At 39.8% G+C, this 24,714-nt stretch overlaps 2 protein-coding genes across 2 annotated transcripts in view; one reads left to right on the top strand and one right to left on the bottom strand.

Moving 5' to 3' along the window:
- Nucleotides 1-24,714, bottom strand: part of LOC122397411 (DNA ligase 3) — a 65,186-nt gene that overhangs the window by 7,287 nt on the left and 33,185 nt on the right. The window contains exons 4-6 of the mRNA XM_043396563.1: nucleotides 2,055-2,293; nucleotides 1,117-1,196; nucleotides 953-1,030 (exon numbers count right to left, since the gene is read on the bottom strand). Of these exons, the coding sequence (XP_043252498.1) occupies nucleotides 953-1,030; nucleotides 1,117-1,196; nucleotides 2,055-2,293 (397 nt within the window). The remainder of the gene's footprint in view (nucleotides 1-952; nucleotides 1,031-1,116; nucleotides 1,197-2,054; nucleotides 2,294-24,714) is intronic.
- Nucleotides 23,945-24,714, top strand: part of LOC122397412 — a 32,308-nt gene continuing 31,538 nt past the window's right edge. Inside the window, exon 1 of the mRNA XM_043396565.1 lies at nucleotides 23,945-24,329. The gene's annotated coding sequence lies outside the window, so the exon portion shown is untranslated. The remainder of the gene's footprint in view (nucleotides 24,330-24,714) is intronic.

Genomic DNA, 24,714 nt, shown 5'->3' with positions numbered 1-24,714 from the left:
CAGGATTTCGGGGATATGTCTGTTCATAAAAAATGATTGTAATTGACCCTCGCAATCAAAAATAATTTTTTTAGAACGATTTGAAATTTTTAAATTTTGTGTAAATATTTAGATCTTACTCAAATTTTTTTCTTGAAAATGGTTAGGATTTCGATGGTATGTCTATTGACCAAATATGATTGTAATTAACCCGTGCAATCAAAAATAATTTTTTTAGAACGATTTGAAATTTTTTAATATTGTCGAAAAATTTAGGCACCTACTCGAATTTTTTTCTCGAAAGTGGGTAGGATTTCGGGATTATGTGTATTCACCAAATATGATTGTAATTGAGCCCCGCAACCGAAAATAATTTTTTCAGAACGATTTGAAATATTTTGATATTGTCGATAAATTTAGGCACCTACTCGAATTTTTTTCTCGAAAATGCGTAGAATTTCGGGGGTATGTGTGTTCACCAAAAATAGTTATAATTGTCCTCTGCAACCGAAAATAATTTCTTCAGAACGATTTGAAATTTTTTAATATTGTCGAAAAATTCATCTACCAATTGGAATTTTTTTCTCGAAAGTGCGTAGGATTTCGTGGGTATGTGAATTCACCAAAAATGATTGTAATTGACCTCTGCAACCGAAAATAATTTTTTCAGAACGATTTGAAATATTTTGATATTGTCGATAAATTTAGGCACCTACTTGAATTTTTTTCTCGAAAGTGGGTAGGATTTTGGGGATATGTCTAATCACCAAAAATGATTGTAATTGACCCCCCTAGCTAAAAATAATTTTTCCAGAACGATTTGAAATTTTTTAATTTAATTGTTAATAACTTTTTAACCAACCCTCAGTCAAGAAATTGATATTCTTGATTTTTGTTTTATTCTGGCCTCTAGAATTTCCCATTAAAATTTTTCCCAAGGTGTGGTCGAACACCCTGTACATAGAAAACTTACATGTGCTTCGGGCCAGCGTTTATTCTCAGGTCGTGCTTGATCAAACGAATGATCATTTTCAAATCGTTCGCGGTACATCTAAAAAAAAAATGGCCGCTAGAAATATTTTCTATTCCATTCGTGAAAGGGAAATTTGGAAAAAATGATGGATTCGTCGAGTTTACCTCGAAATTATCGACCGGAAGTGTTGGGTCTGCTCGTCTTCCTTGGTCAGGAACGAGAGCTTGTTCAAAAACTCGTCCACCTGAGTGAAAAAGAATTCGTCCACTAGTCGATAAACGACCTTGGCGTAATTATGGGACAATTATACTTAATTTTTCGGAATTAAATGAATCGTTAGCGTTCTTGACTCTAGATGGCGTCATCAGATTCTCTGTATGGACGCTGGGAATCCCTATTTGCGCTTAAATCTGCGTGTTTGCGATTTCCTTGTAAATTCAACTATTCGCATACTATCTCGATGAAATTTTGTTTAGTTGTTCTTTATGTTCCGGCGGGAAGTAATGTTTAATTTTTACGGTGGAATAGCCGTTTAATGGCCAGAATACGAGAAACGAGCAGAGACGCGAAGCAGGAAGAAAACTGCCCCGAGACAAATTACGAGGATAGACGACGCCGCGAATTTCGTTTGAAACGAATCTGTTTCATTAGCAACTGGAGCACTGTCCCGTGCTGCCATTTGTTTCAGGCAAATTGCCACGATAATACGCAATCCCTTTATCCGCCCTTGCAAATTTATGAATTTCATCCGACTCGATTAATAGAGCTGCGTATTTCCTTTCTCGCTGAAAATTATTATTACGAGGATCGTACGATAACCAAAGGAGACAAGACTCCTTGGTTCGGATAATATCGAAACGGAGATAATCGTACAATTATTTGTTGGCATTCGTGTCGATAATACCGATTATACCGCGCCGTGATTGGTCCAGTGTTTTTCGTTAATAATTCAAAAACGAAGCCCCATCCGACATTTTTGCAAAGGAAATTGTTGTTCAGAATGGTCTCAGCTACCCATTTCCGGTTCTTACACTATTTACGGGACACCCTGTAGAACTGAATTTCGGTAAAGAATACAGACTGACTTTTAATTTCACTTAACCTCTTGAATCGTGAGCAAGGACCGATGAGGAGGTTTATAGACGACGGATTTTTCGTAGAACAGACGGATCGTTTCAGACACGTCGCCCTTGTCCAGGTGCTCGAGCATCTCGTCCTCGTCCTGGAGCAGCAACCGGGAGAACAGCTTCACCAGCTGCTTATTCTGCAGGTTGTAGACCCTCAGCACCACGCCAGGAAGCAACAATCTGCACCAGAGGCACACGTCGCTCTTAAAGCCTCCTGCGAACACCCAGCGATTATCCCCTGATAGCTAGTCGCCATTGTGGTACTCGAACCACGAAGAGGAATAGTTAAATCAATTAAACAGTTGTTATGCGAGTAAATAGACATTTTTTTATTACATTGTACACGATGCATTCTTCAATTTTGGACTATTTTTAATTGTATTTTAGACCACTAGATGGCTACCACTTCAAGATGCCCATTTTATTCAAACTTTATGCTATTTATTGATACCTAAAAACTAACTATCTAACTGACAAACTAACTAACTAACTAACTAACTAACTAACTAACTGACTAACTAACTAACTAACTGACTAACTAACTATCTAACTGACAAACTAACTAACTAACTGATTAACTAACTAACTGACTAACTAACTAACTATCTAACAAACTAACTAACTAACTCATATACTAACTAATTAACAGACAAACTAACTAACAAACTAACTAACTAACTGACTAACGAACTAACTAACTGACAAACTAACTAACTAGCTAACTCACTAACTAAATAACTAACTAAATAACAAACTAACAAACTAACTGCAAACTGACTCACTAACTAACTAACCACGAAGAGGGATAGTTAGATCAATTAAACTGTTATTATGCGAGTAAAAACACATGTTTTTATTACATTGTACACGATTCATTCTTCAATTTTGGACTATTTTTAATTATATTTTAGACCACTAGATGGCTACCACTTCAAGATGATTATTTATTCATGCTGAATGCTGGATATTTATTGATACCTAAACGCCATTGTGGTACTCGAACCACGAAGAGGGATAGTTAAATCAATTAACACTAGAACTACCGACAATTACAGTGTGTTTATTTGTACCAAAGAAATTGAAACGATAGATACGCGAAGAAATATATATAGTGCAATGAAAATAAGTGTTTATATATTCTCTTATAGAAATATCGATTTTTATAAAATTCAGTCGAGTAAATTTTTTACAAGTTTTATTAGAAATTATGAATAGGTCATTTTGACTGGTTTGGTAGTTTTAGTGTTAAACAGTTGTTATGCGAGTAAAAACACATTTTTTTGTTACATTGTAAATGATGCATTCTTAAATTTTTGACTATTTTTAATTATATTTTAGACCACTAGATGGCTACCACTTCAAGATGCCCATTTCATTCGTTCTTTATGCTATTTGTTGGCAACACTGCCAAGAATCTGGTAACGCCTGGGGGGGGAGAGTAGAGCCCAGCAGTATGGTTATGGCGGTTAGCGTCTTAGCACCTGTATTAGGTTATGTCTTGTCGGTTGTAAATTGAATGATTAATTGTGTTTTGAGTTTTAAATATACCTTTATATTCATATTATAAAAGTGCGTATTTTGTGGCTACCTCATCTAGAAAACACAACATCCAGAATAATTATATCCATGACATAATAAAATACTTATCCAGAAGAAGAGCATAGCCTAGAAAGTGGTTACGGATCTAACCTCAAAAATGACAGATGCTGTGTAAACTTTTTGAAACACTGGGGGGATAATATAACCTCAAAGTACCCGAACGACGAGACCACTAGATGACTATCACTTCTCGATGTCCATTTTATTCATGCTTCATGCTATTTATAGATACCCAAACGACTTTATTAAACACATCATAGGAATAAGTATATCCATGGCTAGACTGCGGATGTTTATGCATTTATGGGAAATTTTAATTTTCAAAAAGCTACAGAATTTAGTTAATATGCAAGAATATAAGAAATACTTCAAGTAAGGTACACATTATTATATCTAGGGGTTGAGACAACCCTCTACAAAGCTCCAATTTCATTAATTTTATTAATAAAAATATGAATTTGCATGAAGATCCGCAGTCTATTCATGGCATAATAAAATACTTATCCAGAAGAAGAGCATAGTCTAGTAAGTGGTTGCGGATCTAACCTCAAAAATGACAGAAGCGCAGAATAAATTTTTTTGCAACAACGGGTTAACATGGCGTCAAAGTACCCGTACGATAATGGTCGTCGGTCGGCGAGGAAGGGGGCACGAAGGAAGAAGCCAACCGGAACGCTGTCCGATGGAATATCCGCGATCGGGGCTGTTATCGTGGCCAGTTATCGCCTCGTAACTTTCCGTTCACGCGTTGCATTCCGTCGCGACGCTTTTCGTTCGTCGTTCCCTTTGGCTTTCCCGACTGTTATCGTACGCAGCGGAGGGGAAGCACCGCTATCGGTTAAAATTCCCCCCTACCCTCCGGTTTTTCTGCATTTCTCGGATGATTTCGAGCGGAATCCAAAAATGCAAAAAACCGATTAGAATATTCTGCACTCGTCTATGGTTGTATTTGTCGTGCATTATATCTCCGGAGTGGTTTTTCAGAAAATCCGAGAATTTTAGTACGGTGACTGTCCGAGCACAATGAATCATCACGAGCGACAGAACCGACACGCAGGCGATTTTATTTTCAAAAATAATTCGAAGACGCGGAATAAAGTTTTCCTCAGCGGTGCTGCGTTTTCGAGAAAATTCAACTTCGATATTTTTGGGGCACGTAAACGACTTAATGAACCTGATCATAGATGTATCTTGTATTCGTTTATGTGATTTGGAAATAATAATTTATTTATTTTTATTGGAATAAATAAAAAATAAATAGAACTGGATAGCGCAAATACTTCCATTTGTATTTGCACAATTTCAGAACGGAAATAATTGAGTAATGGAGTAATAAAGTACACAAAAAATGAGGCGCGCGAATAAAGGAGGACTGCACGTTGCAAATAAATTAATCAAGCTATTTATCTGGGATAACAGAGAGAACGGAAAGCACGAGTTTAACGAGTTCGAGAGAAAGTCCATGTAGGACGACGAGAACAGCCGGCGATATATGCAGTACTTGAATTAGTGTAGCTCAAACATTATAATATCCTCGAATGAAGTGTTTACGGTTACTAAAACGGGAGTCTGCTTCGTAACAACGTAATTCTCGAAGGATTGAGAATCGAGTGCGCAATATCCTCGATTAAGAACTCCGGGAGCAGCCGCGGCGCGATTCGCGGAAAATCTGGCGACCTCCTTCTTCGCGTCGGACGAGACTAGATCATCGTCGAAATTGCGAACGACGGACGCGTTATCGCACTCGCTGAATTTACTTCCGCCCACGCGAATCCGAATAAACAGAATTTTGTCCAAGACACTCAATTTTCAATGAGAAAGTTTGCATTCCGAAAATGGGGAAAACCATTCTGCACAAACGAACTTTGCTAGCCTCGTCGCTGACAATTACATTATTGTTTCGTAAAGAAGGTGTCGTAATTGTGAAGTAATAGAGCTAGTTGTGAGAAATATTTTTGGGCACGAAGAGCATGGTTTTATCTCGGCAAAAGTCATAATTTTCGGCAATATTTTTAAATAATCAATTTGTCTTCTATAAATAATTAATTCGTATTTTCCATCAGGCCTCTGCTGCCCTCTGGTGACCACTGGTGACCACTGGTAATACATCTAACAACGTATAACCATTACTACTGACTGCTACCAGGCTCTGCTGGCCTCTACTGGCATCTGGTGACCACTGCTGACCACTGTTAATACATTTAACAACGTATAACGATTACTACTGACTGCTACTAGGCTACGCTGGCCTCTGCTGCCCTCTACTGGCCTCTGCTGACCACTGCTAATACATCTAACAACGTATAACGATAACTACTGACTGCTACTAGGCTCCGCTGCCCTCTACTGGCCTCTGCTGACCACTGGTGACCACCCCTGACGCTTCTGACAACGTATAATGATTACTACTTGCTACTGCTTGCCCCTGCTGGTCTCCGCTAGTCTCTACTGATCTCTACTGGCCTTCGCTGATCTGCACTGACCACTAGTGACCTTTGTTGACAAGTTCTAACATGATATATATGTATGTATTAAAGCTTTGTATAATGTAAATCTATAGCAATAGGCAGAGGCTGGCAGTAGCCATTAGTAATCGTTATACGTTGTCAGAAGTATCAGGAGTGGTCAGCATCAATCAACAGAGGCCATTGGAGGCGAGCAGAGACAAGCAGAGACCAGCAGAGGCTGGCAGTAGCCACTAGTAATCGTTATACGTTGTCAAAAGTATCAGGAGTGGTCAGCAGCAATCGACAGAGGCCATTGGAGGCGAGCAGAGACAAGCAGAGACCAGCAGAGGCTGGCAGCAGTCAGTAGTAATCGTTATACGTTGTCAGAAGTATCAGGAGTGGTCAGCAGTGGTCAGTAGAGGCCAGCGGAGGCTGACAAAAGTCAGTAGTAATCGCTATACGTTGTCAGAAATATAAGCGGTGGTCAGCAGGGATCAGCAGAAGCCAGCAAAAGCCAGAAGAGACCAGCAGAGGTTGGCAGTAGCCACTAGTAATCGTTATACGTTGTCAAAAGTATCAGGAGTGGTCAGCAGCAGTCAGCAGAGGCCAGCGGAGGCTGACAAAAGTCAATAGTAATCATTATATGTTGTCAGAAATATAAACGGTGGTTAGCAAAGCATCAGCAAAAGCCAGCAGAGGCTGGCAGTAGTAATTAGTAGTCTTTATTAGTCTTTATACGATGTCAAAGGTGTCAGGAGCGGTCAGCAGAAGCCAGCGCAAGCCTATAGAAAAATTCAAAAGTATTTTGATTTCCAAAAATCGTATTAATAATATACATGTGTAATAAAAAAAAATTTCTTTCTTTTCCCCAATAGTTAAAATATGATCAGGGGATCTTGAAACGTGTATTTCCGTAGAAAAAGTTTCACAAAATTTTGCTTATGTGAATCTACATAGGTCGGAAAGTAACAATGCCTAGGCAGTTGAGATTCGAAATCGTATGCCCGTGGACGTGAGGTCGGATTTCAGATGTTCAAGAGCGAGAAGGCATACGTGAGCCTTTCTCTCTCGACTCCCACGAGGCGGTCCGAAATTACTTCGGGCAGCTTCGGAGAATCGAGAAAGAGGGCATGCGTCAGTCTGTCTTTGTCTACTCTCCGAAACTGTACGTGGTCACGCATGCGTGATCTGACACAGAGTGAGTTAGTTGAATGCGCTGGCATCTCTGCTCGGGACCTATATCATTGTCACGTTTGATTACATTGCACTCTACTTGAAGGTTATAAATTAATATAACCGCCCATGCTTTTCTTCTCAATGTTGAAGTCAGTTGTTCACGAAGAAATTGGTTAAGGAACCAACAAATAAGGTAGAGATCGCGTCACACCGAGTTTCGGTGGAAAACAACGAATAGGAGAACGTTGATCGCGCGAAGAACGGGAGTCGAATTAGATTGGAGACCATCGTTGGTACGCGGCTCGAATAAAAATACGATAACGCGATGAATGTATGCGCAACAGGGGATACAACAGTTCGGGCAACAGGTTGCCTCGAACAACAGGATAATCTGGAAGCCGGAAACTTCCAACGTACTGGTAATTTCAATAACACGCCGATTGCTATATCTAACGAGGGGATTGACCTTGGTTCGTATACAATAGGAGAGATAAAACTCGGTTCCGATCGTCGTTCCAAGTCGCCGAGCATAAATCGATTATCTGGCAATTTCATTGACCGAGTTAACTCGAGGCGGTGAATTAGCCACTATCAGTATTTATTCTCAATGAATTTCGGTAGCTGACATAGTAACGCTTACGCAAATACCATTTCGTAATGACTTTGTGCAATAGTATCGTGTGCTAGGGAACGTTAGATACGATTTATCTGTAAAAAAAGAAACAACATTTTTTTTGTGTTGCCCGTACTGTTAATTTATCGAATGCAGGCAAAGTGTGCAAAGTCGTTGGATGTTAATGAATGTTAGAATATTCAGTTTTAATTTCGCGCCCTCTGTTATCAAGCGATGCCGCTATGTGGCGCTATGATAGGTTCAGTTTCTTCCGTTTTCTTTGGGTGTGTGGTTCTTTTTCTTATTAATAAAGGTTACCGTTCTACTCGGTTATAAATTTCATTTCTGTACGAAATTAAACCTAATTACTAAACAATAAACAAGAAAAAGTATTATATTTCTGTAAATGTACTAACAGATTTGAACGGTCATCGGAGGAACGACAATAATTATTTCTCTTCAAATTCTACGTTAAAATCATAAAATACAACATTGTAATTAACTTAAAGCACACGGTTATGTAGCTTAGAAACTAATCCAATAATAGAAACCGATTAGACCGAAATAATATGAGCAAGTTAAGGGGTTAATAAATAATAATTTTACAGTGACTGCAGAGAGGTTAAAGCGCCCAAGCGGAACGTTTCGTAACGTTTCGATTGGATTTCAGTGGGCCAGAATTTAATAGAAATTAATTAGAGATCCGAGACGCGGGACCCTGACCTGCCTCCCTCCCCCCATGGGCTGGGTTATCGCCAAAACGAGCTAATCAAAATACGAAATTATCGCAGTGTTTACATTCACGCGTCCACGACGGATGCACCTTCTCGCGTAACGGGCTTATCGGCGAATCACCTCCGCGGCGGTCGATTCATTGGTCGATCCCCAGCAGCCAGCCCGATGGGCCCGTTTGATTGGCCCGTCAGGAGCACACACCTCTTCGCGAGCGGCGGGAGACTATCGCCGAGGAACCACGCGCAAAACTTAACCTCATTGTTTCTACATTCTTCTGAATTTTGGAACAGGTACTCTTGTCGACAATACACAATCGTTTTGGACGATATAAGAACAAGGTGAAAGTAGAGTCCAAGACAAAATCACAGCACCATGAACATTTTTGTTTACTTTTTTCTCTCTGGCTATACGTATAACATATATTTCGCAAGTGAGATTAGTATTAATTTCCGATCTCGATATTTGGAGAACTTCCATTTTCTTAAATTTATCGAGATTCTACCGTGTATTTCTGATCTCGACCAGCGAATAGGTGAAAAATTCGAGATCGAAAGTTTGCTTTGGACGCTCCCCAAAGAGGCTGACTCGGCCATATTACTCACGCGTATTCAAGATGGAGTTCGAGGAAATTGCGTCGAAGCTTTCACTCGTCTATTTTCTTGCAACGAAACTATTAGGGCATTTCCGACCAGTTTACGATATGGAACGTGCTGTTTCTGTCTCGATCAATTAATTATCGCGTTCAGACTAGTATCATCCACTATCATAGTATACTATTCCAACGTAAGGAATGAAAAATGTTTGCCGGTTAGAAAGACAAAAAATAATTTTTTTTAAATTCACGACAGCGTGAAATTGAATACGAAGGGTGGAAAAGAAATTGTTAAAATATATTAATTCGTGTTAACGTTGTCAGTGACTGAATATTCAGCAACGAAGGGCAAACGTCGTGTGTTTGGCACCCTATAGTCTCCACGTGATCGGATATATTTGTTTCATCGACTATACGCGCTCGTGGCATCAGCGTGGTGACCTCTCTCTATCGTTCCAAGCGTTTCCTCCGACCAATCGATCATTAATTACTCTTCTCTAATCTACGTATGAAGTCACCTCCGCTTTTGCGAGCCAACGTCGATTCGCGTGCGTTTCGCGCCTCGCCTCGCCCTGCTAGCCAGAGTCGTGTTTACTCTTCTCGATCTCCACGAAACTATAGTTCAGTATAGACGCAGATATCGATGGAATTTTCCAAAATTGTCACGGGCCATTTACGTTCAACATTTTTCCCTCTCATATAAATTAACTGTTATAATACATTAAGGTATCAATTACGAGATGACTTGTTAGTTCAATTTTCTTTTTTATGAATTCAATTTTCCAACGTATACTAGTTTTATACCTCTTTTAGAAGTTTATTGTAACATTATTTATTCGTAACCGGCAATTGATAAAGAATCTCATACACAACAGGGAGTCGACAATTGCTTCATAACCTAAAACGAAGAGGCATAAACGAAGCAAACGTAGCTCTAGTTCCAAGTAAGGAAATCTTCCGACGAAAACAACTACGTCAAAAATTGATGGAACGGAAGCTTCAATGGATGAAAATCAAATTGTCGTAAAATATCCATTTTACAACAATTTGTAAGGATGAAATTCTAATTGAAAGGACAAGTGGCGATTGTTCGCGACGAACGATGTATTATTAGATTGAAACCGCAGCGCAGTACAACGGAGAACGACGCAACTGCCATGAGAGACGTCTAGAACATTACGTGAATATGATGCAAGTAACAATGTGTTCTAATCGAATACAGTTTACAGTGAGATCCGTTATATCGAGACTCGGGATTAGTCGATCGAAGAATTACGAATTACGAATTACGAATTACGAATTTCAAACATTATTTCGTTCCGCTCACTAGGGAGAAAGTTGTGCGTTAATATAGAAACCGTTTGCTTTAGAATCGTAATTTAGTACTTATCGAGTGACAACAATTGGTGGTGCACGAATTCGTAAAAGTGAACGATAATAACGAATAACGTTCGATCAGAAATCTAGCACAAGAGCACGAAATAACGAAAATCAGATTCGAGTCGAAACGGACCCCGGGAGTTCGTCGCGCGAGGGTTAGGTTAGGCATATCGAGACACATAACCTCGTAAAGCACACTCGAATACGTGGCGAGTCACGATCGACGCGCGATTTGCTCGCAGAAAGAGAGCAAAAAGAAATTCAATTGGCCGTCGCCCGGACGGATCGCCGTTTTTTCGTCCAACGAGATTCCAGCGTATCTCGCGCGCTTTATCGTCGGCCTTCTTGCTTCTCTCGTAGACAACGCCACTCTCGGGAGAAGGGAACGTCGAACGAGATTCTGCTTTTCGGTGGAGCGCGTGCGAGAGGTCAAACCACGAACGACTTATACGAGTAGACCTTTCACCCGATGTATTTTTTCGGCCCATTTTTCTGGGGTCTCGAGACCCCATTACCATTTTCGCGTCACTTTTTCTCACTTTACGAGGTTAAGGCGCAACTTCTCCAACATTGTTGGAATTTCTTATTATTCTTCGTCAAAATACGCGTTGTTTGCATTTTGAAACATTGGAATCGTTCAATCCGTTCAGTAGCTATGATGTTTCAAAGATTCGCATGAACTTTCAGGGTTACATTTCTAACCTCACATTATATTTTCAGTAATAAATTATTTTATCGAAAAGGCATAGGATTTTGGGGTTATGTCTATTGACCAAAAATGATTGTAATTGACCCACGCAACTGAAAATAATTTTTTCAGAACGATTTGAACAAATTTTTTTTCGTCGAAAAATTTCATACCTACTCGAATTTTTTTTCTCGAAAGTGCGTAGGATTTCGGGGTTATATCTATTCACCAAAAATGATTGTAATTGACCTCTGCAACTGAAAATAATTTTTCCAGAACGATCTGAAAATTCTTTTCGTCGAATTTCTGCATCTATCTGCAGTCGATTTTTCTTAAAAATTCGTTTTTGATTTTTAATAAATTTATTTGTCGCTCAATCTCTATGGAAATGTTGTTTAATACTTTTGAGGCCAACTCACATGTATTTACGTAAGTACACTCTACAGCTGTCTGCTCGTCAAACTAATTCAGTGAATAGTTTCTCAACTGACCGCCATCCATGAGAAGAGGCCGCTAAAATCACCTCCGAATTTTCAGATCGGTATGGCAGTCAGATTGGGCCACGAAAGTCCATAAGGTGAAAGGTCTACTCGTATATCTCGTCTATGGTCAAACTGTTTTTCGACCAGTTATCGACCGTAAAGCGAAGTCGATTCCGAAGCCTCTGCTTCGTGTCGCCCATAGCCCCGAAACAATCGCGAACGAGGGCTGGCCCAAATAATTTATTGCAACAATCGACAGATTACGATTTATTTCATCGATCGTTTAGTTTATTTACAATTAATTCTTCTGATCGCCAATTACTTTTCGACGATTAATTTGGTAAAATGTAACCGTTAATCGATCGTTAAGATCGAACCGCGTACGGAGAGGTTAGGTTCGTCCAGCCTGATGCAACGGTCGAGCAAAGTGCGAGGAGATACAGATCGATGATGTGGAATCTGCGGCGAGCTACACGGAACCGCTATCGTTTGTTTTCCTGGAAAACAATGCGTAGTCATGCACGAATGCAACGTTTCGCAGCGATCCCTCCAATTTCCTCAGTCGCAATTCCAACGTTACGTATGTACATGGTCTCCTGCTACGCGTTAAAACATCAAGAACGAAGCTCTTGGATCTACGTCGCGCGCATTTAAATCGAGATCAAGAAAGAAAAGTGATACTCTGGATCTGTGTTTCCCACAATGAAATAAAATATTTCTAACCTAACGAATATTACGATACAACAAATATTGTTCTATCCCATTTTCCTCGCACGATCATACAATCGTATCGCGTAATTCTCGCTGTAACGAACTTTCTTTCGAGTTAGAACTCTCGAGGGTGTGAAACGCGATGTTTCGCAATCTTTGTTACGACAATGGCGCGACCCTTCTTCTGTGCGTTCTAGATCAAATGGAACGTGTAGCATCGTAATTATACTTTGTCGACCTTTGCCGAGTCTCTGGAACGTTGGAACCTTTCGACATTTGAAAGCTGCCATTTTAGAAATTCTTCGTAAACGGACTCGTCGGCCGCCATGACAGTTTTCTGTGTTCTCGACATTTGACGAAATGTAGAAATATTTGACGATACAATGGTGTGTCTATTTTTCTAGAATATTTCTAAGTAATGTTATTTACAATTTTATAAGTATGAAGGCTCCATTTAGCAACAGGTAGGTTTAAACTGCCGGTCACCGGTGACCACCATGCTTTAAATTTAACATTACGTCTATCAAACATGTCAAGATGATTTGTATTGTGATTTTTGACAATGACAACATTTTTAGTATGTTCCCTTGCGTTTAAATTCAGTAGCATATCTACAGTGCAGCGATTAGAAATTGGCTGACGAGTCTGATCACTTACGATATAATCTACTTATCGTTGGCTTACCTCATCTTCTAAAATAGAAAAGTGGCAATATTTTGAAAATATTTTCGACGCTATGGAGATACTGTTCAGCATAATTTCCCATAAATCGAAAGATTTCCTAATTAATATCCGCAAAGATTACGATAATCAATAGAAAGATTGTAAAAGCAAGTTTTTTCTTGCAAACAATTTACTGCGTTGATAAATTTATATCAAATTTATTATACGATGCTTGCGAAAATGTACGACGCGTGATTAAACGGCAGATTGCGAAAACCTCCATTAGATTAAACTTATCTCTTTAAACTATCAAATTTAATTACACGTCGTTGAAAATAATAAAAACATTGTTTACAGACTGTTGATCCCACCTTCAAGAGAAATCTTATATTATTCACGATTAACATTTAACGATCTCTACAGATGTGATTGCACCAAAAATTATTATGATTTGGGGGGAAAAAATTGTTACGAAAATTGAACACTGTTTTGTCCAGATTTTGTTTTTGTTAATCGCCACTTTTAAGTTTTGAGTAAATCACTCCTGAACGTAATATACTCGCACGAGGAGCAAAATTAACAAGAATGAACGTAAAAATACAAAACTTAAGGACGTTAGGATCGAACGTTCGACGCTGAGAGCGTTTAAAATGGCGTTCGAAATCGAGACGAGCGACGTGTCGCGATCAAAGTATCGCCGACTGACCTATCGACGTTCGATGGCATAATAATAATTTATGGAGGCGCGCAGCTGCTCTACGGGTCGATAATTAAGTCGAGCAGACGAATTGTCGCCGACCAATTATCGCGCACGAGCGCGCGAACGATCGGTTCCTAGCAAAATACGTAGAATTTCGATAAGTATATACGATTTTCTACTCGTATTTTTGGCGTCTGATACGTTAAACTGAGAAACAAGGAAGAGACATACGTTATTGCAAACAAAAGTCACACAGCTACACCGTATGAAAATAGTAACAAAATTGTTGAAACGTAATGAAATAAGATATTATTGATATGCACGGTTTTTCTTCGACGACCAACAAAATGGTTCCTCTCAAAACCATTAACTTTGATATTTTAGGTTTGAGACGATAACCGTTACCAAGAATGTTATTAGTTGCGCGGCGCCACCAGAGGGCTACGCTCTTGTCTTTCTCGCAAGCGCTTGACTGACCCCTCCTTTCCCATATAATACGCTCTGTTCTCCCCTTTTTTACCTTTCTACGATCTTTCTCACTTTCTCGATCAACAAAAAGTGCATCACAGTTACCAAGAAGACAGTATTAGATAACCAAATCACCTTATGGAGAAAAATGTTAAAAATTACAGAGGGCCAGTAGAAAATAATATAAAATACACGTAACAAGAAAATAGGAATTTAATTCTATCGAAGAGGGAGGTGTGCCAAAAAATGTGCATTGATCGAGGGAAGACGAGTTTCGAGAAGCATTGGGACTGTTTTCTATTTAAAATTTGGGAGAATTCTTGTCACTGGGTGAGAAGAGCGATCGGTTTTGGCGTGGAATTACCCGTCGGAAGTTTTCTTCGCCGGAGGGACACGAGTTTTCTCGGCGGGGGTGACGCGTAAGGGAGGAAGGGGGGAGGTTCGCGACAGAACGCGAGTTCATCCTCGAGAATAACTGTGCCGCGTCGCGGTGACTTTCCGCTCGGCCTGGTGCAATCTATCGAAAAATTTCAGCGCTCCATTTACGATCGAGAATTTCTTCAGCTTTCATCTGTCGCGGCGCGGCCTCGTCCTCGAGCCGGGCGATTAGGCTCGCCCTGGCACTTCCGTAACTACGCACATTCGACGGAAAATCCGAGATCCAGAAACCTTTGATTCGACTACGTAAGATCGATCGACTTGCTTCTCTGCTTTTATTAATTTATTTAACTGGTACCATAATTAACCCTTAACTTGCATATTCGAAATAACGGTATCACGGATCATATTAAAAACTTTCACAATTGTCTCTGTTCTATGCATTATAAATAAACTAAGTGCAGCCGCGGGGGTAAATTTATTTTATTTTTAACCCTTAATGCTCCGACTTTTAATTGTGAATATCGACCGGCAAGTGCAACTTATTTTCATCATATTTCGACTTGCAAGTTTTTAAGTGTCAAATTTTACAATGACGTGAAAATAATAATTTTAAAGTCATTCAAAACGGTCTTTATTCTTCTCAGAAGTAATAGAATTTTCATTACGATATTTATATTAATTATAATTGAGTAATGTGTGGAATTTTTTAAAACATTCATTGGGATGCAAACTGGGTTTGCATTCACAGGTCTCACGGTAGAAAACTGTTTTTTTACCACATTACTTCCTTTTGGTGAACAAACAAGACATTTATTTTTTATTTGTAAACAATTACTTGGTGCGTTAAGGGTTAATTAATATTGTGCTCTATTATTCTGTCGAACCGCATACATTGTGTAAAATAAGTTCCCGGAATTTCTTACTTTCAAATCCCGCAGTGCATGTATTCAAACAAATTTTTGTGTAAGTAGGCAACATTGTATTTAGTTGTTACGCTAAATTTGATCGCAATATGACAACCAGGGTGTTCACGGCAGTTGTTCACACCAGTCGATCTCGAGTGTGCTCTGCGATTTTTGCGATGGAAAGAACTGTCGAGCAAAGAATTTGCCTTAAATTTTGCGTTTCTAACGAAATTTCTTGTGTCGAAGCGTGCTAAAAATGTTACGGAAAGCCTATGGTAAGTGGTGCATATCAAAAACGCAAACATACGAATGGTACGAGGCATTTAAAGAGGGTCGAGAAGAAGTGCAAGATTTGCCGCATGCCGGCCGACCGTCAATGCTTTCGACTGACGAAAACATAGAAAAAATAAAAAAAATGGTCATCGATAATCGTCGCCTGAGTGTTAGAGAGGTGGCTGATGAAGTGGAAATGTCTCACATGTCCGTGTATAACATTTTAACTGAAGTTTTGGGCGTGAGACGCGTCGCTGCACGACTTGTTCCGTAGGAGCTGAATTTTCTGCAAAAAGAACATCGAAAAGCAGTTGCTGAAGACATGATTTCACGAGTGTTAAGGATTCTTATGGAACCTTCACATCGCGGGGTTTATGATACGGACGTGACTTCTCCGCTATTTTTGAGGATTAGGCCTTCGAGATATTTTTACTTGACAAATTACGTTACGGTCATTAAGGAAACTCCAAACTCCACACGGGACTTGGAATCCTTGGAGCTCTTCCTTGCCTCAATAGCGATTTACGTATCGTAAACCCGCGGGAGCGCACATCTGCATACCACCGAGGTCTTGAGGGCTTTGGCTTTCCCCAAATGTTTAGAAAAAAGGCAACGTTCTCCTCGCTGTTGCATGGTGTACCTGGACACTGGACAGCAGGGTAGGCGGGAATGTTGCAAAAAGCAGGAAACGTCCTGCCAAGGTGACGACTTTGAGGATTGGCTTGACCAATCCTCCCAACCGGTTAGCGCTGCGCGTTTTCGTCACCTTGGTAGGGGAAGCCGAGCTTAGGTTAAGGATAGCATTAAGTTTTCAGATGAGATTCGTTGGATCGAGCCTTACAACCTCGAGTCGACTCTCCGCAAGTGTAGAAATATTCTTGCGTTTCTAAAAAGAGCATCGGTCTCTTCCTTGAAGCAACGGGCTTCAAGGTTATCGGTATTTTCTCAAACACCAGTTTGGGTGGTCCTTCGAGCACAAGGAAAAGGAACACAGTAAGGAGCTGTGTAATATGCACGGTCCGCGCAGTACATAGCACGTGGGCATAGTGCTTCGCGGCCGAAACAACGAGCTTCTAGTGATTTTACCTTCATGAAACGCATCATAACCGGTGATGAAACATGGGTTTACGAGTACGATATGCAAACAAGTCAATAATTTTCGGAATATCGGTTAAAAAATGAACGAAACCCTAAAAAACCGGGCGGTAATGTTGCAAATTGTTAGGAATCGCCCTGCCAAGGTGACGACGATGAGGATTGGCTCGTCCAATCCTCCCTCCGGTAGGCAATGTTCGTCGTTGTCACCTTGGCTGGGGAAACCGAGGTTTTCCTATGGGAAAAATCAGGACGGAGAGGCAGATTAATTTCGACAGAGTAACATCTTCAATAGTTGGTCTCCGCAAGAAGTAATTTCTGCGTATCAGAAGCAACAACTTCTGAGGGTCAAGGTACAGGTTAGGAGCACAGAGTGGCTGTGCAATACGCAACGACCACGAGCAACATTTGTAAAACATTCGAATATTTGTTCGTGGCCGAAACACAACAATCGTCGGAATATCGCTTAGAAAATGAACGAAACCCTAAAAAAATCGCGTCAAAGTCGCTCGAAAATTAAGCTCATGCTTACTGTTTTCTTTGATTATTGTGGTGTTGTTCATTCGGAATTCCTTCCACATGGGCAAACAGTAAATAAAGAATATTATTTGAGCGTCGTGAGACGCTTGCGTGGAAGTATTCGTTGGAAAGGGGCAGATGCGTGGAAAAGCAATTGTTGGATCCTGCACCACGATAATGCTCCGTCGCACACGTCGATCTTGCTACGCGAATTTTTAGCCAAGAACTCAACAAATGTGATCGAACGAGCACCGTATTCACCAGATATGGCCCCCTGTGACTTTTTCTTATTTCCGAAACTCAAATTACCCCTTCGGGGAAGGCGTTTTGAGTCGATAGAGGCAATAAAAGAAAATTTGCAGATGGAGCTAAAGGCGCTACCTTCTTCAGCGTTTAAAAACTGTTTTGAAGACTGGGAGAAGCGTTGGCGTATGTGCATTGCTTCTGATGGGGCCTACTTTGAAGGCGACAAAATAAATTTGAATGATTAAGTAAGCAATTTGTGTTTCATTTACAAATTCCGGGTACTTATTTTACACGATGTAAAATGTTTTTGGGTGGCTCACGATATTAGTTACGTTTCGAAAATACACTATTTAAGGGTTGGAATGTAATTCCGTTTGTCATACGAACGTATAATAATTATGATTCTGAGTACTCACCGCAGTCAAAGGGTTAATTTGCAAATCCGAGAATTAATAGAAAAGCTATTGAAAAATTACGAACAATTTAATTACCCATAAAACGTAACAATTTTCAGTCTGCACGGAATTCCGGAGGGGGACGAAATCATGCCTGATGACCTGTTTGATATGCAATTTATTTTAATATTAACACATATTAAAGGGTTTGCTTAAACGGTGCCAGTGTTCGAAGAGTTTTGGACACAGTGTTTACGGGAATACGTGACGTAGTGTTTGCGAGCGATAAGTCAACGCGTAAATTAGGCGATTACGTTAAGTCACAATTAATTTCTATCTAATCTCAATTAAGCACGATTTCTGATAATCCAAGGGGGGTTGGGGGGGGAGCATAGAAATTCGCAAAGGGGGTGGCCAGTTGCGAAATCTCCTTTGTGCGAATCTCGTGTGGTGTTTCTGGTCGTAAAGCGTTCGTGAATTGAAGAGGCCATTGAGATAATCAACCTCTCGACGGATACAGATAATGCTAGAAATTCGGTACAACTTGCAAGAGTTTCTGAAATCGTGCGTTATCGCGGCCATTGATAAGGCCAGCTCCGCACGAAAAACAGCTGAGAACGAAGAAATGATGCGTGAAATTATCGACAGAGACAAAAGATCCGTTAAACGTCGTATTATATAACCTGGAAGAGGACTCGTTTGTCGGATTCATCTGGGTTCTCGAACTATCGCGCCGGATAAACAAGCTGTTATCGAAAACGTAGAGAAAATACACCCCGAGGACTATACTAATTTAAAAATGGCTCGATAACGGGTGACCAAAGACTATACATTCTCCAACCGCCATTTTTCACATATTTTTAATAATTTTTGGAAGAACCAACCGACGCTCGATATCTACAATGTTAAACATTATTGAAACACTTTCTTTGACAAAGAGTTTAAAAAAAATTTTATTCGATGACTCTATTCACCAAATAAAAAGAAATAAATTATCGATCTAGCCTTACAAATCAAGGTTTAATTTTGTTAAAGGTCACTGTGTGATTGTCTCTGTTCGATATTACAGGTTTATTGTGTCAGTGAACGTTTGCCCTGGAGGGGATCCCCATAAACTCGTTTCAATTTGTCGAATGCTTCGAGTCGCACAAAAATACAATTGCATAACGTTGCTCGATATATCGTTGATCCATTTTCGTGGCGGGTCACTAATACTCGCACACGGCTCGTGAAATCGCACGTGTTAACGTTATCAAGCTGAAACCACCACTGAAGGTAGAGTAGGGATGTGCGCCTTAACTTGTGTCTTTGTGTTTACACGATGTTGCCAGTTCTCGAGAAACGAGTACAATCTCGTTAAGTTTTAGACAGACGTAATCTGCCGATTGCGTCCTTTATTTATCCGACTATAAAAATATATACGAGGGGTAAGCATGATTCGATACCTCAGGTATCATTTAGTGTAGCAGAGGCATTCTCTGGAACGAACTATTAATAAATTTCTGTTTATTGAGACTTGCTTTCCAATTTAAATGGTAATAATAAAATTCCTTGCGCGAAAACAAATCAAAAAGTCCTTAGCTGTTTCGTTATTCGAGGCACCGTTTTCGAGATACAAACAGTTAAAGTTTACCGTTCGTAACGCCAGGCGCCATTTTGATATCGAACGGTCGCGCGACTGCGCATGCGCATGCGCGCGCTCGGCTACTCGGATTAAAAATCCGCTAACCGCCGTTCGAAACTGCAGGGAAACGGTAAAATTTCTACAATAATACTAAAAAGATCGAAGAGATCGAACGTAAAAATTTCGAACAACGAATAAAGGATAAACGAGTTGTTATCGGTGGCTCGTTCACCGAAGACTTGGCGTCTACGTTGTAGAATGAATTCTATTTCGTGGCGGAGCGTATAAAAAGTTATCTTCGTTTAATTGAATAAACGTCCCGAAGAACTCACTCTATTTTTTTCTTTCTTTTTGGGTGTCACCTAATTATCCGAATAAAATTTTGCCCATCCCCGGTTAATCTACCAATGTCATCGCAATGTGAGGCGACGATTGGACGAAGGCGTATCTCGCGGAGGATGATTTCACGAGACATGGGTCAATCGTTTCGCCCGCGTCGAGTTTGGCAAGTGGTACGTTGCGCAACCGACGTCCAGCGCCGTCGCGACGGCTTTTTAAATCTGTTCGCGCGCCCACTCGTGAGCCGCATAACGATTTTCGATCAGGGTTCGGATCAGGGGGTCTTCGAACACTTTCAACGAGGAGCAGAATATTTTAAAACTATCGAAAGAGGTCAAAATTGTAATGGAAATTGTTTTTAAACGCGACTGGATTTTTGCAGATTCACCGTAGCCCTTTTATAAAGTAAACGAACGTTTATTTTTAATTTTAATTTCATTGGAATATTCAAATACCGAAATTGCTTGAGAATTGAATTATTTGAGCGCTGCTCGTAGAGTCGATTGATTTAGGTATATGATCGGTTCGTAAATTGAACGTGCAGCCCCAGTTCTATTTTTATCGCGAACAGAGTTACATCACTTTGGAAACTACCTAAAAACAATAATATTTGTGTGACTCTGATCTATGTAGCACGTCATCGAACGCGATCTTCCTGGGAAATGACAACATCGAATAATATTACGTTCGTCGATACAATAACAATCTCGTTGGTAGGGTAAAGGTTTTTTAATTATCGTGTATCGAATTGATATTACAAAGCAAACGGGGCAAATAGCACGGTGAATTTTGCTACATCATCCTCTGCAGTGGTGCTCAAACGTTGCAGAATATTTCGAAATATGGCGGGAAACGACTCTTTCTAATTTGAAAAAAAAAGTAGATTTTTTGTAGATCAAAATCTTGAAAGCATCGTGCATTCGGAGAATATTTTTGTGAAATTCACAGGTACGTCAACTGCCAACGTTCGACACAGAAACCGTGCATCCTCAGACCACGCTACATTGTAATTGTTTGAAATAACGACACTTGACTCGCTACATTTGTTTATAGGAACTAAATATAGTCACGCGTGTGTGACATCGCTGACACGCGATAATCGACGCATTTCATATACGAGATGCGTAGTAGCGAACGGGTTAACCTTTCAGTTACAAGAGCCGACTATAGTGCAACTGTATTCATTAAGCTTCTGCGCGAAAATGGCCCAAAAGGAAATTTTCTCAGACTAGACTTCGATAAATCTGGTAGATCCATCGTAATGATAAAGAAATCTAGTTATATTCCAAGCTGATGCATCCCCTAACAGTGGTACATAGTCCTATAGACGATGAGAACTAATGTTTTTTAGTTCACAACAACCGAGAGATATCGAATCAATAAAACAGGTTACGAATATATTGCACCGTATCGGAAATAAAACGATCTGAACAATTTGGATGATTGATCCGAGCAACGACGATAATAAGTGACTTTTCGGCGATTTTAGACATCACGAACGATTCAATGCTCGGTTTCGGTCACGCCTGCGAACCGATAAACGGTCTATCTTTATTAATCTTCGGCGCCGTCGCGAGATTACTTTTTCCTCGTTAGAAACCAGCGAAAGAGAAAGAGAACGAATTTCTTTTTAAACCCGGAGGTAATCGAGACCCATAGGAGATTTTCGTCATTGTAGTGGATCGATTCATAATCGAAGATCTCAGAAGCCTGACGAGACACCTTCGAAATCTGTTCCGAGTTTTACATTTTCGAAGGTTTCTTAGGTGTCCGCCTCCGATTGCTCTGAATTTTAGATATGTTTTAAAGAACCAAAAAATAAGATATACGTATTTTTGTGTGAAACGACCCCCTAAAGATTCAGATTATACAATAGACTATCTCAAAAACTATCATAGATAGAAGAAAACTTCTTAAGGAAATGTTTCACGGTTTTTTATGTACATATAAATACTGGTCATCAATTTTGTAAAAATTAATTTGTTTATAACAAAAAAGAACACAATTTCTTTTCTGAATCCATTGATATATCACATAGTATGTTCATCAATTTTGTAAAAAATAATTTGTTTATAACATTATTTTAAAAGAAATCACAATTTACATAATAACAAAAAAGAACACAATTTCTTTTCCGAATCCATTGATATATCACATAGTATGTTCTTGGCGTAAAGAAGCATTTTGTTTAAAACATTTTTTCATGAATATCACTTCTGCGACAAATTTGAATATTAAGTGAATCATTTTATAAACTTCATACATTACGTAAAAAATTCAGGTGATAAATTTATACTATGTATACATACATTTGAAATATAATTGCACCAATCATGTTAGTAGTACCGCAAATTAATTTATATTAATTATATTCCTTACCATATGTATGTATCGCATATTAATATGTAAATACTAAAGTAATTTTTATTAATATTGTAAGCTGTAAATAACTTTACTAGTGCCTGGTATACATACTAAACACCAGATATTATAATGAACATTAACCCTACATTACATCTGGTATGATCGCCACGTTTGTGTGCAACAGATATATAATATTGAAATACGCAAAATTGTGAGAGGCAAACATACTATGTGATATATCAATGGATTCAGAAAAGAAATTGTGTTCTTTTTTGTTATTATTAGACTGCGGATGTTTATGCATTTCTGGGAAATTTTAATTTTCTAAAGACTACAGAATTTAATTCATATACAAGAATATAAGAAATACTTAAAGTAAGGTACGAATTATTATATCTGGGGGTTGAGACAATCCTCTACAAAGCTCCAATTTCATTAATTTTATTAATAAAAATATGAATTTGCATGAAGATCCGCAGTCTAGTTACTATGTAAATTGTGATTTCTTTTAAAATAATGTTATAAACAAATTATTTTTTACAAATTGATGACCAGCATTTATATGTACATAAAAAACCATGAAACATTTCCTTAAGAAGTTTTCTTCTATCTATGATAGTTTTTGAGATAACCTATTGTAGCTGAAACATTAGGGGGTCGTTTCACCCCCTAAATATGAAAACGGGCCGATATAAAAAAAAAATCTTATTTTTCGGTTCTTTAAAACATATCCAAAATTCAGAACCTAAAAAACCTTCCTTGTAAGAATACGATTCGACAGCGCCCTCTATAAAATGGAATTTTAAATGGAACAAGTTCAATTTGCTTCAGCGTCCTAGTGAAAATCAACTAGTTCCAAAACTGACTAATATTTCTATCGTGGCGTTACCTCACGCACTCGCCACAGGGGGCCTACGCTCTCTCTCACAAGCGCTCGATCAAGGAAGCCTTTTCTACCTTCCTCGCTCATTTCCAACTGGTAAAGCACGCCTACACTGCCCATTGTCCTTTGATATCGATGCGAAAGGATTTTTCCCTGGAAAACGTCGCTAAGTTTCTAAAGGGCGACGCAGATATCGAGGCAAATAGCGGGCGCCGAATCGAGGGGGATCGGCGACGGGAGACGCGACGTCGATTGGCGGAAAAATTGGCGCGCGGAAAGACCGAGCGACGATGCGTCCACGCGAAGAAGAAGAAGCGGAATTAGAAGGAGGAGAGAGGTACGGCCGCGATGAGGTCGCGAAACGGAGTGGGAGGGGAGGGGGGTGGTTGACGGACGCGGCGGGGGGGGAGACGCGGGACGATAACAGCACCGGGGAACGGAGTGGTAGGGTGGAGGCGCGTGGAGAAAGAGGGAAAGAAGAATGGTCAAGTGTCTGGAGCCAAGCTGGCTGCACGAGAAGGGGCTCGACATCTCGCGTTTACAAACCGTGACTTGATTAGGTGGGGACGGCTAAGCTTATAAGACACCCGGAGCACAGCCCCCGGGGACCAATAGTCGCGAAACGGTGAATGTGTCGCGTGCAACGTACGTAAACCATTAAGCATCGCGGAAGCACGAGTCTCTGACCGATAAAGAAAACGATCGAGCCACGATTAGACGTAGGAGGATCCAACGATCTCTGGACCGAGCGGGGAAACAACGCCGTTTTAGTGGTGAAAGAGTGAAACCGGAAGCGACGGGGGCGGTGAAAACCGCGGGACACTTGACTCGACTCGTTTGAAAAGGGCGCGTCGATCGAGAGCGAATAGGAGAAGGACGCAAGGGGTATCCTCTGTTCAAGTGTTTGCTAATCGTCTGGAATTTCTGCAAGGAGCAAGGGAATTAATCAACGGGAACAGACTTCAGATCACAGTGAGTATAACACAGCTGTTCACAGGATCGTGCGATAGGTTAGAGCAAAATTACGGGAACGACTCGGATAACTGAAAGGGACGCATGACTCGAAGCCTTGCAGTTACGAAAGCATGGGGAATTTTTGGTCTCCGTGAAACTTCTTTTATTCAATCTCTAGCAACGTATTTGCAAGGTCGATAAAAAATCGATAAAATTTGTATCATTTGCATATTAACGAGTGACAATAAACAATTAATATTGGTAAGCGAATGTTATCCAAATTATATCGTGTTTGGTCTCATTTTAATTTGGAGAACCTCACGAACACGTTGGTGGAAGTTTCATTGGAAAAGAAAAGTTTTATCTTTGTATTCTTATGTACTTTGTGTCACTCTTATTTGAG

The sequence above is a fragment of the Colletes gigas genome, unplaced genomic scaffold (assembly GCF_013123115.1).
Source record: "Colletes gigas isolate AHSC1104 unplaced genomic scaffold, ASM1312311v1 Colletes_gigas_Sc00009, whole genome shotgun sequence".
NCBI classification, from domain to species: domain Eukaryota; kingdom Metazoa; phylum Arthropoda; class Insecta; order Hymenoptera; family Colletidae; genus Colletes; species Colletes gigas.
This window is presented reverse-complemented; position numbering and strand designations above follow the sequence as displayed.